This window comes from Plecotus auritus, assembly GCF_963455305.1.
Source record: "Plecotus auritus genome assembly, chromosome: 10".
In the NCBI taxonomy this organism is placed as follows: Eukaryota; Metazoa; Chordata; class Mammalia; order Chiroptera; family Vespertilionidae; genus Plecotus; species Plecotus auritus.
In genome coordinates, this window is record NC_137785.1 from 42,379,187 (window position 1) to 42,397,432 (window position 18,246).

An 18,246-nucleotide genomic window follows, 5' to 3' on the forward strand; every position below is an offset into this window, starting at 1 on the left:
CCCAGCCCCCCCAGGAGACCCAGCCTGGGGAGCTGGGCTTCCCAGGAAGAGGGAACAGTGCTTTCTTTGCCCCCCCCACCCCCGTTTTTTTAAAAATTCATCTACCTCTAGGGCAAAGGGACTTGCCAAAATTAACCCTTCGTGTTTTGCATTCAAGGGGAGCTCCTCTGGGCACTGCTGAGGAAGGGAGCCTTGGGCTCCCAGGGCCACGCCTCCCCTAGGAGGTGGGACAGAGTTGGCCATGCTGGAAAGAGCCAGGGGACCTGGGGTGCTGGGGCACAGGGAGGAGGTACAGCAGAAGGGCCAGGAAACCAGCCCAGGGGCCCCCCACCCTGCTTAGAGGTGTGGTATAGTCTGATTATCAGGTTCTGCATGGAAGGTTATTGGAACCATTTCTTTTTAAAAAATATATATTTTATTGATTTCAGAGAAGAAGGGAGAGGATGAGAGAGAGAGAAAAATAAAAAATGAGAATCATTGATCAGCTGCCTCCTGCACACCCCCTACTGGGGATCGAGCCCACAACCTGGGCATGTGCCCTGACGGGGAATCGAACCATGACCTCCTGGTTCATGGGTTGAAGGTGAACCACTGAGCCACATCAGCTGGGCTATTAGAACCATTTCTAAGTCATCCCTCCGATCACCCAGTCAGGCAGGATCCAGGCTTCCTTGTGGGATGAGAATCCAGGTTCCAGCCCCTCACCCTGCACTATACCCTACACATCCTGTTTTCTGGAGCCCAGCCTGCCTGGGGCTTGCCCAGTACAGGTGGCAGGAGCTTCCCACTGTTCCTGGCTCTGGACACACCTGTCCCATTTGTCCCACCCGCTCTTTTCACTGCTTCACTGTGTGGGTTCCGAGCCCTCCCCTGGCAGCCTCCTCCATCTATCTGCCCACTTTTCGGGCCAGCTTTCTGATACCAGATGAAACTGGTGTGATTTAAAGTGTTTGCAGAAGTCCCTGCCCAAATCCCTCTGGGCAGCAGAGTTAGGGCCGAATTAACAAATTAACATTTCTTTTATTGAGCTCTTACTGTGTGCCAGACACTGCAGGCCAAGCATTTTAAATTTATGATTCAATTATCTAATTTAATACTCTCACAACAGAATAGATAAGATTTTCAGATCCCAATTTAACAATGAGGAAGAGCTTCAGTCGCCTGCCCAAAGTCACTCTGCTGGTTCGCTTAGCACAGCCAGTGCTTACTGCTGAGCCCCTCCCCTGTGAGTGCCCCTCCACGTGTCCTGCCCACCCTTGAGGCCTGTGCCTGGGAGAGGGGGTGGCAGAGGGTGGGAGGAGGCTGAGCAGATCCCCGGAGGGAGGTGTCTCCGAAGCTTTGCACATCCTCTTCCCCATCCCGCCCCTCAGGCTAAGCCAGACTCCAGCAGAACCCGTTCTCCCTCCACTGGGTAGAAGCCACTTTCTTCCCTTAAGAGACAGGTAGACTCATCCAGCCAGGTGTCACAAAGCACAATGCAGCAGTGGGCTCTCGAAGTCCCCTTGGCACACACACACACAAATTTGCGCACGCACTCCTTAGCATCAGGGGCTGCTCCAAGGGTCCCCGGGGCCTGGCAGATGTTGATATTGGCCACTCGGGTGAACCTTTTGGGATCCTCAGTTAAGTCACTTCTCAGGAAAATAGCCCCTGGGTCTGAACAAGGGCCCTCTGGGCCTGCCCTGGCTCACCTCCCAGCATTCTGCATCACCCCTCCATGTCACCTTGGGCTCCTTTCTCCCCTTGACCTGCCCCAGAGGGATGCCCGCCCGTCTACCTGGCAGCCCAGAGGGACCCACAGCGACCTCCCCAAGACTGTCAGGGTCTTGAGTTTTCTCCCTGTTTGCTCCCTGGCCTGGAGACCATGGCCCCTCTTCAAAGAGCTCAGGATTGCTCAAAAACACCCCCCTAACCCCCCCCTCCAGGGAGAAACCAGGTAGGAGGGCTGGGCACCACCCTCTGTGTCCTGTGAGGGCAGTGGACGGGGCAGGCTCGAGTTGGAGATGCCGCTGGGTGACCATAGGCAGCTATGTTCTGTTTCTCCCTCAGCTAGTGGGAGGAAGTCATTCCCATCCCTACAGTGTGGGGTTGTCAGGAGGACCCGGAAGAGGGTACACAGGGTATCAGAATGCGAGCAGCCAGTGCAATACCAGCCCACTTCTCTTTAGGATGAGGGGGAGAGGTGGCAGAGACACTTTGCTGTTCTGTCCCAAGCACTGAGGTCACACTGGCATTCTGCATGGTACATGGCGATCCTCCCTCGAAGGGGGCTTTGACCCCTTCACCCCTTCTGCTCCTAGCCACTCTCAGTTCCCTGAACCCTCACAGGGGGAACCTGAGGCCACCTCCCAGCTACCGCAGTGGTCGGCAAACCGCAGCTCGTGAGCCACATGCGGCTCTTTGGCCCCTTGAGTGTGGCTCTTCCACAAAATACCACGGCCTGGAAGAGTCTATTTTGAAGAAATGGTGTTAGAAGAAGTTTAAGTTTAAAAAATGTGGCTCTCAAAAGAAATTTCAATCGTTGTACTGTTGATATTTGGCTCTGTTAACTAATGAGTTTGCCGACCACTGAGCGACCCCATCACCTGGATATAGGGAGGAGGACGCTGGTCCAGAACCACCTCTGTGGACTTGAACATAGGAGCTTCCAGTTAGAGGAGCCACCTCTGCAAGGCCACCAAGGGCCCCCATGGACCCCCACACTGAATACCCCTGCTGGGTCCCTCACAGCCTCTGTGCTGGCTGACTCTGACCATGGGGTCCTGAGCCAGCTGACAGGCCTGCTGGTTCTGGGTTAAGATGGACTGAGGTGCAGGTCCCACCTCCAACATCTGCAGCTGAGCGTCTGACCTGTCTCCTCATCTGTAAAGTGGGGTCGTTGCAGGCCCTAGTTATCCACATCACAACTCACAAAGGAGAATGGCTGTGAAGTCTGAGCCCAGGGGGCTGTGACCAGGATGCAGGACACTATGTCCTGGGATTCCTGTCCGGCTCCTTGTCCTCACTCCCCTTCCCACCAACCCCCACAGGTTGGAAGCCCATCGCAGCCTTCCTGGCTCAGAAAGCTGCCCCGGAGCTGTGAGCTCTGGGGTCTGGGCGGGCATTTCTCAATTGCCTCAGCCTGCGACTGTGGTCGTGGGAGGAGCTGCTGGCACAGAGCAGCTGCCCCCTCTCCCTGCATGTGCCCCGTCTGCAGAGCAGCAGGTACCAGCTCCTGCTCCTGCGCTGGGGCTGCCCTGGGAAAGAGCTCTGTGCCACCTGGCTTCGTGCTGCCCAGGAGGAGGGGCACCTGGGAAAGGAGCGAGCGAAGGAGGCCCCCTCCCCAGCCTGGCAGCACGCATGCCCTTCTACCCACCCTCTGGGCGGCAGGCTGCCCTTTCCCCCTGCCTGGCCCTGCTGCAGCTGCATTCCTGGCATAGCCGGGAGAGGCCGAGGCCCTCCCCCTCCCTTTAGGGCAGGGGCAGAGCTGGGTGGGGGAGGGGAACGAAACACACACAGTTGGCACTAGGTGCTTTAACCAAACTCTCCCTGGACTTGCATGTGTTTTGGGGGGCCCAGCCTGCTGCTTGGGGTCTTGCAGTTCACCAAAAGACCCCTCACCCTCAACTATGCGGTCTCGCTTTAGCTGGGCAACCCTAAGTGAATCGCTTGCCCTCTCTGAGCAACAGGTTCCACAGCTGTGTAAAGGAAGATTTGCTATTTGTGAGGGTTGCTACGGAAGCCCCCAAATGGCTGAGAACTGGAGGTATGATCTATTCAGAACTCCTTTCCCCGACCTGACCTGCTACAGAGGCTGTCAGACTTTTGCGGATGCCTTTGATGCCTCCCCAGCCCCACAAGCCTTAGGAAGTAGGGGTGGGAAGAGGGCAGGACCCAGCATCAGCTTGGGAGCAAGAGAGCCATTTGTGGGAGGGTTTGCCAAGGGGTCCTCTGCCAGGTAGGGTAGGAAATGAAATTTATCCTGAGACCCTCCCCACTCACGGGATCCGAGCTATCATTTTTTGCATCCTTTCTTCCCATGATGAGTTTTCAGCCAGCTGCCACGTTGGAAATGACCAGCCAGTGAGAGATGTTGAGCATATTAGCACCCAGATGAGACTTCCTCTTCAATAATCAGAACTGGAAGAGTATTGAGGAAAGACACCCTGTCAGTACTTGTACCGTCTAAAGCAAGTTGAGCACACAGTGAATGTCCCAGCTCCTGGGAGACTGTGTGGAAGGGGAGGGGAGAAAGGAGGCTCCCACTTCAGGGCCAACCAACCCCCTCCCAAGAATCAAGTAAGCCCCCTGGGCCTCAGTGTCCTCACCCATAAAATGGGGAAGAGTCAGTAGGTGGACGTCTCCACTTACATGGAAGCTCATTTTACTTCCCCTGGAATCGTGGGCTGAGGCTACTGTGGTAGAAGTACAGGCGTTGGCCTTTGGGGACTGAGGAGATGTTTGCAGAGTAAGAGTGAGCCTTCCTGGGAGTCCTCCAGGGTGGTGCTTTAGCCCCTGGAATGAAGTGGCCTTCCTGGAGCCACTCTGTCACAGAAATGCACTGGGGGCTAGACACAGAGCCTGGGTTTGAGGCCCTCCAGGGCCAGCGAGCTGGTCAGAGGCAGCCTTGGGACCAACTCTAGACAGCGAGGCCACCATTTGTATGGTGACTGCCTACTGGACTGTTCAGGGAGGATCTGACGTCATGTACAAAGGTCAGATGGGCAACAGGGCATCAACTGAAAGACCCTGTGTTCCAAGGAGCTGGGGACCTGGGGATGGTGCTGGCTCTGTTCCCACCACCCCTGTATACAAACGCTTCTTCAGCAATCTAGCTTCAGCTCTCCACACCTGCTCTGTCCTCCTGTTCTGTTTCCCTCACAGTTGGGTGGAAGTTCCAGGCTGGAGTCCCTGTTTGCTGCCTGCCTAGACATTTTTCCTGGGTCTCAACCGAATCAAACTTGTGAATCCTATGCTGTTCCTACTCTCTATAAAATAAGGGCAAAATGCATCAACAGGTGAAAATTTGCCCAAACCACAGCAAGGTTCAGAGAGAGGCCTGACTGGCCGCATGCACCCCTGTGAATAGCTGGAAGCATTCATTGTCTAAGGCAGTTAATTCGAATTAAGTGGACAAATGAAAAACCAGCATGGAGTGCCATGTGCAACATAGAAAAGTAGAACATATGAAAACCTGGATTTTCATTTGAGAAAGATAGTAATAAGTTAAGGATGCGTATTATCATCTGTAGGATATTTTTAAATATGTCATTAATACAAACAAGGAAGAAAAAGAGGAATAGAGGAGACAAACAGAAAACAAACAGCAAGATGGTGGGACTGCCACAACATTAAATAAAAATGGATTAAACACTACAAATAAAAGGCAGAGATTGACTAGATTAAAAAAAAAAAAAAAAAAAAAAAAGCAAGACCCGAGAGATGCACTTTAAATGTAAAGATGTACATAGTTTGAAAGTAAAAGGATGGTGGGGGGATAAGGACACATATGTAATACCTTAATCAATAAAAAAAGAAAAAGGATGGGGAAAGTTAGATCATGCCAACCAAGCATAAGGAAGCCTGGTGTGGCTCTATTAAGATTCAGGACAAGGAGTATTACCAAGGACCAAGATGGCTATTTCCCAATGATTACGGGGCCAATTCATCAAAGACACATACCTGGGTGACCTTGGGCAAGTTCTTCTGCTTCAGTTCCCCCATCTGCAAGATGACAGTAATAACAGTACTTGCCTAGTTAGGGGTATGTTGAAGATCAAATTATTAAGTGTTTAGAGTCATGCCTGCATATAACAATTGCTCTGAGTGTTAGCTCTCAATGGTGTTGCAATTGGGGCAAAACCTCAAGTTCTCCCCATGACCCTGGCCTCCCTTCTTTTGAGGTGGGGCTCTGTAGGCTGCATAAGATAAAGTGTAAACACAGAGCAATAGCTGGTTCTTCCAGTTTTTTTTCCTGGTGGTGGTGGTGGTGGTGGTGCTGGGTATGTGTGTGTAGAGACCTGAGGTAGAGGAATGGAAGGAATGAGACAGTAGGCACCCAGTGAATCTATTTCCTGCTAGACCCAGGGGGAAAAGTCAAGGAGATGTGGGGACTGGAGAAAGTCAAGCGACTCAGTGGGGTTTGGATGGCTGCCTTGTTTAATGGGTGCTGGATGGGATGCTTCTGGGCTGACCAGAGTCCTCTTCCAGCCTGGGAAGCAGGAAGACAGCCCGCACCCTGGAACTGCCAAGTTCACATAACAGGAAACCACAACCATCTTTGGGCCTTTTCCTCTAGTGGCAGGCACAGAGAGACCACTCAGTGACCTGCCCTGTTTGCCCAAGAGCCCTACGCCCCTGCTCCAAGGCTGTGATGGCAGGGCTAGCTTCGCCTCCAGCAGGGCTGAAAGCTTTGGGGGGGAGGCCTGTGCAAGGATGAGAGTCCAGCCACGGATGAGGAAGGCAGGTTGCAGAATCACTGTTGACTCTTTCTCCCAGGCTCGAGGGCTCTTCCTCCATGTATCTCTTTCTCCTCTCCTTTTCTTTCCTGACACCACCCCCCTTCTCACCTGCAGTAGCCACCTAACTCCCTTGTATTGGAGATCTATTGACATCCACTATGTGCCAAATACAGAACATATTCTGCCCTCTCTCTTATGGGTGGTGGGCACATCAGCTTTAGGACAAGAGGGCTGAGGGGCTCTGAGAGGCAAAGGCACTTGCCCAGGACCCCACAGCTGATAAATGATAGAGCCAGGCTTTGAAAGTGACCCCTCACTACAACTTCATTGTCCTTTACTGGTTTTGGTTTCCTGATTTTGGTTCAGATTAATCTACAATACATTGACTCATCATAAATCTTTAAGGGCTTCCCATTACCTAGAACTGCAGCTTCCAAACTTTTTGATCTTATATCCCTACTAGAGGCCCGGTGCCCGAAATTCATGCATGGGGGGAGGGTCCCCTCAGCCCAGCCTGCACCCTCTCCAATCCGGGACCCCTCAGGGGATGTCCAATTGCCGGTTTAGGCCTGATACTGGCAGTCGGACATCCCTCTCACAACCTGGGACCGCTGGCTCTTAACTGCTCACCTGCCTGCCTGCCTGCCTGATCACCCCTAACTGCTCCCCCTGCCACCCTGATTACCCCTAACCACCTCTGCCTGCTGGCCTGATCACCCCTAACTGCCCCCCTGCCAGCCTGGTTGCCCACAATTGCCCCCCCCCCCCGCAGACCTGGTCGCCCCTTACTGCCCCCCCGCCCCCGCCACAGCCTGCTGTTCAGTCGTTTGGTTGTCCCTCACTAACCCCCCTGCCGGCCTGCTGTTTGGTCGTTACTGTGATGGAGCCCCGGACAATTTGCATATTCCTCTATTATTAGTATAGATAAGTAAAACATTTAGAGCACATTTTCTATTATATTTCCATTTAAATTATTTATAAATTATTTGCATGTGCTAATGTGCTATTAAATTATGTGCATTGCCCAGGCCAACACCAAGAAGAAAGCCTCTGGTAGAGGAGAAAGGACCTGTTTCATTCCTAGTACAGAATGCATTGGCTCCTATACTTACAGTGTCCTGGGCAGGCCTTCAAGCTTCAGGCATAGATGAATCTGGGTGCTCAGGTGTCATCACCTGGATTTGGTGTCTTTAGATCCTGGATTGGCCACCTTCTGTATTAACTGAGTCCTCAGGCTCATGCCCGCCAACTTGGCCAGTCCAGCAGGAAGAGAGAGTGTCTGATGGCTTATTGCACCAGCTTAGGTCATGAGCCTGTCCTGGATCTCATTTCTGTGGCCGGGAGCTGACATGAGTGGCTTGCTCAAGTCCTGAATCACTAAAGCGAGAGGGCAAGTAGCCTTATACCGACCACATGAGGTAAAGGATGGTGACTGTGATACTATAACTAGGAGACAGGAGAATGAATGTGTGCAGGTGTGAATATCAAGTGTCCACTGACTTTTTTCTCTTGCAGGACCTGGTAGACTGGCGGAAGCCCCTACTGTGGCAGGTAGGCCACTTGGGAGAGAAGTATGATGAGTGGGTCCACCAGCCAGTGACCAGGCCCATCCGCCTTTTCTACTCAGACTTCATCGAGGCCCTCACCAAGACTGTCTGGTGAGCCCCGCACTGAGTCCATGGTGGGCTGTCCCTCTCTCCTGATGGTGTCAGTCAGATACAATAGGGGAAGGGGCATTTGGGTTCTCCCCCAATCCCAGCCCAGAGCTATACTGTAAGCTCTCGGGGATAGTGGAACATGCCATAGGTATAATCCATTCCTATGCAAGGTTTGTTCACTGAGTGAGTGACACACCAACATATAGCCAGAAACCACTCTGAATGCCACCCCTGTGCTATTCCAGATTCCTATGAAGGGTTTCCACCTCTAATGCCCATGGGAACAATTTTGCCTGCAATTAGCTCCTTTGCCACAAGAGGTCAGCATCTATTCAGCTGCACAGAATCTGTAGCCACAGGGACACAGTTCTTTTCTGCCAATAACTCATTTCAGAGACTCACAGAGATAGACTCACGGCAGATAGACTCACGGCCTTCCTTCTGTTTTCTCCTTCCCACCCGCCCAGCAGTGCCCCTTTGACCCCAGGTCTCCACATGCTCTCTACACGTGCTTTGGTATCATGTCATCCCCCCTCTAGTCAAGAGTGTGTTGGGAAAGCTGGCCCCGGCGAGCCCCTGAGCATGTATATCTCTCACCCTGGTGGCCCTCCTGCAGGTACAGTGTCCCCGTCATCTGGATGCCCCTGATGCTGTACCTCAGTTGGTCCCACTATCGAACCTTCGCCCAGGGCAATGTCCGACTCTTCACTTCCTTCACCACAGGTAATGTTGGTCACTTCCTGATCTGCTCCCATGGCTCCTGGAGGTGGGAGACCTTGGTGTTCTTTTTGGCACTAGGTTTCTGCAAAGACAGAACCCAAAACTGTATTACAAACATTGTGAAGTGAGACCTTTCTGTAGAAATAGTCTACCAAAGAAAAATGTTGTCAGACTCCCTCAGCCCCAATCCTGAATGGATTATAAGAAGAAGAAAAAAGATGAGGAAGAGGTGGAAGAGGTGGAGGAGGAGCAGGAGCAGGGGAGGAGAATGAGAACAGCAATGCATTAACAGAAACTAAATAAAATCATTTGTCAGGAGACAGCAATAAAGAAAGGGGTTTAGCACTGAGTCTAATACTAGATAAGGTATGATCTGGGATTGTCAAGAAACTAAATTAAATCATTCACCACGTGGCACAGCTGAGAGCTAGACTCAGAATGGCCCATGAACACAGCACAGATTAGAACCTGGAAGAGAAAGATCTGGGATTGTCCTGCAGTGTCTCCTGGGCAAAGGTCTAGGCAGCAGAACCCCTGGCTCGGAGTCACAGCCCCACTAACCTCTAATGAGCACTTTCTACGTGCCAAGCCTGGTGCCTTCAAGGGACCATCTTGGTTAACCCTCCCAACAGCCTCATGAGAAAGGTACTATCATCATGCCCTTTCGAGATGAGGAAATGGAGCCTCAGAGAAGTCACGCAAGTGACTCAGGGTCATGTGGCTAGGATGTAGATGCCAGGCGCCCTCCAGCCTCAGGGATCAGGGGACAGAGAGAAGGGGTGCCAATGAGCCTAGGGGACTGAGTCTCTCAGGGCAGCCATGGGTTTGGGTACGGCTACTTCTGTCAGCCCGCCTCCCAAGCTTACCGCCTCCCTTAGGCCTCCAGGTCCATGCCGCCTGCCCTGGGGGTCTGATCGTCCTAGCACAGCCTGCCTCAGGGCGGTGGCAGGAGGCTCAGATGGAGGCCAGGGGAGGGGACAGGCAGGAGAAGGTACTGGGGTAGCTCAAGGGGGCTTTCCCAAACACGTGTAATGTTCCTGACTGTGAGCCCTTGGAGCGCCCCCTCTCTGCCAGATGCAGGCTCCCTCTGCCCCCACTCTGAGGCTTCTCTCCTGCCCACGGCTCCTGGAAGTGGCAAGCAGAGGACCTGAATGGTGTAGATGAGCGGGGCCACAGCCACAGTGATGGGAGCCTCTGTTTTCCTGCGTGGACCAGGATGTGGTAGGGGATAAACAAGATGCAGGAAGTTCCCCAGAGCCCAGAACTCCACCCGGTCACCAAGGGTTAACATGCACACCCCGAGAGCCAAGGTTACCCTTTTCTGCCCACGCTGAATAGCTCAGGCACAGCACAGGGCTTGTTGCTCAGAAAGCCTGCTCACTGAATCGCCCACTGTCCACCCAGGGCTCCCCTAACAATCAGCAACAGTGGCAGTGCCGCCAGGGCTGGCGGCCGGAGGGGGAAGGGGCTGCCGGAGCTTTGGCCCAGGTCCCTCTGCAGGATTCCTCTAGAGATGCCACTCGGTACCAGCTCCGGGGCAGATGCACCAACAGGGATGATGCTGGGGTGAGGGAGTGGGCGGAGACTTGACCTATAGGAGGGGGCTCTTCTGCATGACAGGGAGGGTGATCTGAGGGCTTGGTCAGAACTGCAGGCCTCTGCAGAGAGCTGAGATGTGCTGGTTAATAAAGGCCCAGTGTAGAGCCCGTGGCCATGATGCTGGCAATGGCAGCGTAAGATATGTGTCCACAGGCCTCCCTCACCTCCCTGCTCGTCAGGCAAGGCAGAGAACGAAAGAGCCACAGAGCTAGGCAAGGGGCGGCTGACAGGTCCCCACACAGCTGCTGGACAAAGGGAGCACTAGCATCCATGCAGAAGAGTCAGGGAGCCGAGAAGCAGTGGAGGCTGAGCAGAGACACCAGCTCACAGCTGAAATTCCTAGATGTGTGCATGAATGTGTTTGGAAAAGCAGGGGGGTTCTGCAGTTCAGGATGTCCCCAAGTGCAGTGCCTGGAAGCAGGTTAAGTGAGTGCTAGGCCCGAACCACATGGCATGCTGGGTAGGGATGGGGGCCTCTATGAGGATTGTGTGGTGGGAGCCCAAATAAGGTCAAGACAGAAGTCTGTGGCCAGTTGATATGTTTCTCACATTGATGTTCCTCTCTCTCTCTCTCCTTCCCTTCCTTTCACTCTCTCTAAAAGTCAATGGGAAAAATATCCTGGGGTGAGGATTAACAACAAAAAAGAAATGAACAAAATGGAGAAAAGAAATAAGAGCCTCAAGGACTGCAGGCTGGCATGAGAGGGTGGGTGTTGGGAACCTCACAGTTGACAATTACATCTCCAGTCTTCTCGCCTCCATGCTAATCATCTTCAGGTGTTTTTTTTTCAGATCTTCCTCATATGCTATGATTTTGAGTCTTGTCCATTGAGATTTCTCTGTGTGTTTTCCTGTCCCTCTTGCTCTCCAGTCCCTGGTGGTTCACATTTTCCATCAATGACTGCCCAGCTCTCCTGGCTTAATTGGGATCATCCTTCCCTCTCCCCCATGCCACCAAGGGGTCTTCTCAGGGGTCTTAGCCATCTGGACTGCTACAGCAAAACGTCACAGACTGGGTGACTTATAAACAACAGAAATGTATTACTCCCAGATCTAGAAGCTGGAAGTTCAGATCAGGGTGCCAGCCTGGTCAGGCAAAGGTCCTCTTCCAGGTCACAGACTTCCTGTGTCCTCACATGGACAAAAGCAACAGGGAGCTCTGTGGGCACTCTTTTTTATTTCTTTACCAGAGGCCCGGTGCACAAAATTCGTGCACGGGGGTGTGTGTCCCTCAGCCCAGCCTGCACCCTCTCCAATCTGGGATCCCTCTCACAATCCAGGACGGACTGCTGGCTCCCAACTGCTCGCCTGCCTGCCTTCCTGATTGCCCCTAACTGCTTCTGCCTGCCAGCCTGATCACCCCCTAACCACTCCCCTGATAGCCTGATTGATGCCTAACTGCTCCCCTGCCAGCCTGATTACCCCTAGGTGCTCTCCCCTGTAGGCCTGGTCCCCCACAACTACCCTCCCCTGCAGGCCTGGTCACCCCCAACTGTTCTCCCCTGCAGGCCTGGTCACCCCCAACTGCTCTCCCTTGCAGGCCTGGGTCTCCCCCAACTGCCCTTCCCTGCAGGCCCGGTCGCCCCCAACTTCCCTCCTCTGCCAGCCTGGTCACCCCTAACTGCCCTCCCCTGCAGGCCTGGTCACCCCTAACTGCCCTCCCCTGCAGGCCTGGTCACCCCTAACTGCCCTCCCCTGCAGGCCTGGTCCCCCCCCAACTGCTCTCCCCTGCAGGCCTGGGTCCCCCCCAACTGCCCTTCTCTGCAGGCCCGGTCGCCCCCAACTTCCCTCCTCTGCCAGCCTGGTCACCCCTAACTGCCCTCCCCTGCAGGCTTGATCGCCCCCAACTGCCCTCCCTTGCGGGCCTGGTCCCTCCCAACTGCCCTCCCCTGCTGGCCATCTTGTGGTGGCCATCTTGTGTCCACATTCGGGCAGCCATTTTGTGTGTTGGAGTGATGGTCAATTTGCATATTACTCATTTATTAGATAGGATAGAGGCCTGGTGCACGGGTGGGGGCCAGCTGGTTTGCCCTGAAGGGTGTCCCGGATCAGGGTGGGGGTTCCCTTGGGGTGTGGGGCAGCCTGGGCGAGGGGCCTGTGGTGGTTTGCAGGCCAGCCACGCCCCCCAGCAACCCAAGTGGAGGCCCTGGTATCTGGGGTTTATTTATCTTCTATAATTGAAACTTTGTAGCCTTGAGCGGAGCCAAGCCTCCTGCTCGCTCCCTGGCCGCAGCCATTTTTGTTGGGATTTATTTATCTTCTATAATTGAAACTTTGTAGCGGAGGCCAAGGCAGGCCAGGGCTGCGGGAGCTTGGCTTCCTCCATCACCAGGGTCAACCCAAGCCTCCTGCTCTCTCCGTGGCCGCAGCCATCTTGGTTGGGTTAATTTGCATACTCGCTCCTGATTGGCTGGTGGGAGTGGCTTGTGGGTGTAGCAGAGTGATGGTTAATTTGCATATTACTCTTTTATTCGATAGGATTTCTCTTTATCCTCAACCAGGATATGCTTAGAGAGAGGAAGAGAGAGAGAGACAGAGAGAAACATTGGTGTGAGAGACATTGATTAGTTGCCCTCCATACATGCCCTGACCATGTCTAACCCACAACCCAGGTATGTGCCCTGACTGGGAATTAAACCAGCAATATACCTTTCAGCACACAGGATGATGCTCAACCAACTGAGCACTCCAGCCGGGCAAGGTGATGGGGGTTGGGGGTGAGATGGACGTCTGGAGCCACCAGGCATTGTTGCCTGCTGAGGCCATCTGCCCTGACCTTCCTCTCTCTTGCCGCCCTGCAGAGTACTCGGTAGCCATGCCTAAGTCCATGTTCCCGGGCCTCTTCGTGCTGGGGATGCTCCTCTGGAGCCTAACAGAGTACCTCCTCCACCGCTTCCTGTTCCACATGAAGCCCCCCAGCAACAGCTATTACCTCATCACGCTGCACTTCATCTTGCACGGCCAGCACCACAAGGTGAGCAGGGCGGGCTCCCACCGGGGTCTTGCAGCTTTACCTGATTCACAGGAGCCGCCCATCTCTCTGGGAGTCAGGCTGAGAACAAGGGAAATCAGGGCATTTGCTGTTGCTCGGAGGAAGGACTGCGGCCTAACCTGAACCGGGCGTGGACAGAGTGAGCATGTGTGTCTGTGTGCCATCGTTACTGACACCGGGCACTCCGCAGGTTCCTTCCGTGGACCATCTTTGATCCTCACAGCAACTCGTTCATTCACTCAACGAATGTTCACCGAGTGCTCACTCTGCGCCAGGCACCATTCTAGACACCACTGAGCAAAAGAGTCAACAACCACTGCCCATGTGGAGCTTCCTTCTTCCCGTTCCACAGAGCAGCCAACAGGCTTAGGGAAATTAAACCAGGAACTCACCCAAGGTCACACCTGTCACTGCCAGGATCTTGTTTCCTTCTCTGGATTCCAGAGTCTGTACTCTCGACCACCCACCACCCTGGGGCTCTTCACGGCCAATATGATGGCCCCAGTGGCAGCGATTGGAAGCCAGGTCTGCCTAGAGGAAGTTGCATCCCACTGTCCCCACACCGTGCTGTTCTCAGCCTGTCCCAGGGTGCCCATCTCTTCCTCTTTCTCTCCCTCCTTCCCTCCCTCCCTCCCAGAGCTGGCTCTCCAGCATACCACTGGTCCTGCTGCTCCCGGTCTGAGGGAGAGAGACCCTCATCGGCATATCGCTCTATGACTATTGCCTGCTTTCTGTGTTTTCTTCCAGCCCAGAGAGGGTCTGTCTTTCTCAGAATCCTCACCATCCGTCACTAAAATCTTACCTCTATGCCAGGCCTTTGGCTTTTAAAGCTCCAGAGCCTACGGCTTATTTCTCTTGTTTAATGTGACAACACCCCCTTGGAACAAAGAAGAGCCCCTATTAGGACGACGGATGGGGAGAAAGTATGCTAACACTTCTGGCATCACCCCACCATGTGAATCCACATTAGCCTCTGTTGGCGGTATGTTGCCCTCCCAGACAGCATCAGGCCCTGGTCTAAGTGCCCCACCTGGTCATCAGAGGTGGGGCTCCTCTCTAGCATCTAACAAATTCCAGAGCCAAAGTGGCCTCTTGAACATAAGGCGGGACTCGAAACCGTGAACATCCTGCCCACATCACATCCACCCCCGTGTTCCTGCACAGTGTTCTAGGTCCTAGCCTGGCTTGGAAACCGGGAACAGGACAGTCTCTCCAGGACTTTCTGGCATAGTGGCCTGCTCTCCCCAAAGCCACTGAGAGTGCCAAGTCTACCCCTGACAATCACTGCCCCTCCCTGGGACAGCTGGGCTGCTCTGCCCCATGCTCCTGAGGGAAGTCTCTGTTGTGGCTACAAGCAGGCCCCCAGCTGCGTTCTGACATGTGAGCCTCTTCATCCACAGGCACCTTTCGATGAGTCCCGCCTGGTCTTCCCCCCTGCGCCAGCTTCGCTGGTGATTGCCTTCTTCTACACAGCTTTGCAGCTCCTCCTGCCCGAGGCGGTGGGGGGCACTGTGTTTGCGGGTGGCCTTCTGGGCTACGTCCTCTACGACATGACCCATTACTACTTGCACTTCGGCTCACCGCACAAGGGCTCCTACCTGTACAGCATGAAGGCCCACCACGTCAAGCATCACTTTGCACATCAGAAGTCAGGTAAGGCTCAGTCAACACCTCCCAGTCTCACTCATTTCATCACTTACTTATTTGACAGCTACCACTAAGCCCCTACCAGGGCCAGGCACTATTCTGGGTTCTGGGGATCCACAGACAGCAAGGCAAGCCTGGGCTCCCATCCTACTCTCTGGTGTGGGGGGCAGTGCAGAGACAAACAAGGAAATCACTCAATAGTAAAAGATCACTTCAGAGAGTGATAAGTGCCACAAAGAAAGTAAAGCAAGATGATGTGAGAGGAACCATATAAGTCAGGGGAGGGGTCCAGCTCTGTCTAATAAAATATGCAAGTCACAGATGCGATTTTTAAATTTCTAGTGGCCACATGAGCCAGTAAAAATACATGGATGAAATTAATTTTAATAGCATATTTTATTAAGCCAAATACAACCACAACATTATCATGTCAAGATATAATCAATGTAAAATATTGTTAATGAGATATTTTACTTTTTTTTTTCCTTATGTTAAGTCTTCTGTGTCCAGTGTGTATCTTGCACTTACAGCACATCTCAATTCAGGTGCTAAATTTTCATTGGAAATATTTAATCTGTGTTTAGAGTATATAAAATTTACAGTAAAAAAAAAAGTAGATTCACATACCCGAATTGCTCTGATATGCTTGAAAGATTTCCAGTAATTGAATTGAGTATACGTGTTTGTTTTTGTTTTTGTTTTTAAATACATTTTTATTGATTTCAGAGAGGAAGGAGAGGGAGAGAGAGATAGAAATATCAATGATGAGAGAGAATCATTGATCGGCTGCCTCCCGCACGCCCCCTACTGAGGATCGAGCCTGCAACCCAGGCATGTGCCTTTGACCAGAATCAAACCCGGGACCCTTCAGTCCGCAGGCCAACGCTCTATCCACTGAGCCAAACTGGCTAGGGCGAGTATACGTTTTTAAATTGAAATGTAAGTTAATTAAAATTAAATGAAATTGGAAATTTAGTCCCTTTGTAGCTCTAGCCACGTTTTCAGTGCTGAGCAGTCACATGGGCTAGTGGCCACCGTGTTGGATGGCAGAGCACTAGGTCAAGTGGTCCAGGAAGACGTCACTGCGGAGATGTCGTTAGAGCTGAGAGCTAAGTCAAAAGGAGCCAGCACCCAAAATCTGGGGAAAGAGCATCTCAGGAGTAGCAGGTGCAAAGCACTGAAGCAGGAACAGACTTGGCATCTTCAAAGAGAAGGAAGAGGCTGAGGCAGGCAGGGGCCAGGCTCTCCCAGGAAGTCATGCCAGATAAAGGATTTGGGTTTACTCCAGAGGCATCCTTGGGAAACTGGTACCCTGCTCCTGACTTCTGCCAGGATGGCCCTGAGAGCTGGGAAGGCCAGCGGGGACAGATGTGAAAATCTTCCCGCGTGCTGGCCCTCCCCTGGCTCCCTTTCCAAGCATATTTCTCCCCCTCCTTGGACAGTGCCTCACCTTCTCCCTATTCGTCTCCCTCTCTAGGATTTGGCATCAGCACTAAATTTTGGGACTACATTTTCCACACTCTTATGCCGGAAGAACCCCACCTGAAGATCCAGTGACAACTCCCCGCCCCACTGTGGCCCCTGTCCCACCCCCGCCCCATCCAGACCCTGCAAGAAGGTTTGCCTGGCCAGGCAGGATGGGCTTTGTCCAGCTCTTGGGCTTGGTGAAGGGTGCTGGGGAGACCCTAAAGACTGAGACTTCCCTCCCGACCCACCACAGGAGGGTCACGTCCACTTGGTGGCCACATGGCCCTCAGGAACTAGCTCTTTCCGGCAGCATCCCAGCCTTCCCACCAGCACCTCTGCCCAGAACAGCCCACAGGACTGCTTTAGCACGTGGCCAAGGGGAATGATGGAAACGGACCCCTGTGACTTCCTGGCAGGTCTGTGATCCACCTGTGTCTTAGCACCTCGGGCTCCCTGGGAGCCATCCCCACAGCAAAGAGTGGGGTCTGCAGGGCCTCTGCCCTAGTCTCTCTACCTTCCCTTCCCGGGGGCGGGGGGGGGGGGGGGTTGATGGCTCTGGCTTTCTCCCGATGAGTGGAGAACACTGAGGTGGATGAAGGGCTCTCACAGGAAGAGACAGCATGATGCCTCCCACAGGCCATCCCAGATCCCAGGGCAGTGCCTCTATCCACTGCCAATCACAGATGCCAGCTGTACCACCAGGTGCCTCAGGCTGAGACACAGGCCCGGCCCTCACCTGCCTGTGCAGATGGGCCGAGGCTAGCTGGTATTGGCCTCAAGGCTGGCGGGAGCCCAGGCCCCTTTCTTTAGGAACCACCAGCTGCTCTAGCCATCTCCCTGCCTCCAGAATCACAAAGCTTTGCTCCAAGGTCAGCTAAAGAGGCCCCTCTATGGGTGGGAGCCCCACCCCATTCCCAGCCTTTTTTGACCTCCACCTGGCACAGGTGGGCCCCTGCCCCCCACTCAGGACCCTTCCAGCCAGTGCCTCCATAGGCCACGAAGGAGCCTTTATTCGGTGCCTTATCTCCCTCCCCATTGGCTTCCCTATCCCCCCTTCCCCCCCGCCCTGACCCCAGCAGATGAGGTTCCAGCCCCTTTTTCCTCATAACCAAAACCCTCACTGCTCATGAGAGGGTCTTATTTATAAACTATATAAATGCTCAAGTAGCTGCTCAGATTGCCCTTTCTAATTCTATGTGTTGAGCTTATGTAAACCTTCGGTCCTATGTTTGTTCCCTTCTTACCCACAAACCATTACTACTTGAAACTTTTAAAAAACTCGATGAGCATAAAGGCTAAAGAGAAGCAGTTTGACCGCTCCTGTGATTTGTACTGTTTACTGCGGAGTTATTTAAAGATTTTGGAATAAATATACAAACTACAGTTGTGAAATAAAGGTGTAAATAAATTGTATATTTTGAAAATAAAGACATTTAAAAAGAAACCAACGAAGAACGGTTGCTACTTCTTGGTGTTGATTCGCCGGACTTCATCTTGGAAGGTGGGGCGAGGGTACGGTCCATCCAGCAGGGAGGGGTGTTTATCCCTGACCAGGTTGTGTAGACTTGCTGGGCCATGGTGATAATAAAAAGCTGAGCAACTCTTATTTTCTGACTTGGTTTTATTACTATTTTAAAATTATCTGCAGACAGCCTTCCCCCTTACTGCCTGCACATGGGGTGGGGGTTTGGGGAGTGTGGGGGGTGTCACTTCCATCAACCGC

The 18,246-nt window shown here is 53.1% G+C and overlaps 1 protein-coding gene across 1 annotated transcript in view; it reads left to right on the forward strand.

Annotated features, from left to right (window-relative positions):
- The window catches only part of FA2H (fatty acid 2-hydroxylase), a 42,847-nt gene extending 24,889 nt beyond the window's left edge, over window positions 1–17,958 (forward strand). The window contains exons 3-7 of the mRNA XM_080644384.1: window positions 7,956–8,098; window positions 8,715–8,821; window positions 13,219–13,391; window positions 14,810–15,062; window positions 16,534–17,958. Of these exons, the coding sequence (XP_080500510.1) occupies window positions 7,956–8,098; window positions 8,715–8,821; window positions 13,219–13,391; window positions 14,810–15,062; window positions 16,534–16,613 (756 nt within the window). The 3' untranslated portion in view covers window positions 16,614–17,958. The remainder of the gene's footprint in view (window positions 1–7,955; window positions 8,099–8,714; window positions 8,822–13,218; window positions 13,392–14,809; window positions 15,063–16,533) is intronic.
- Window positions 17,959–18,246: the final 288 nt, after the last annotated feature.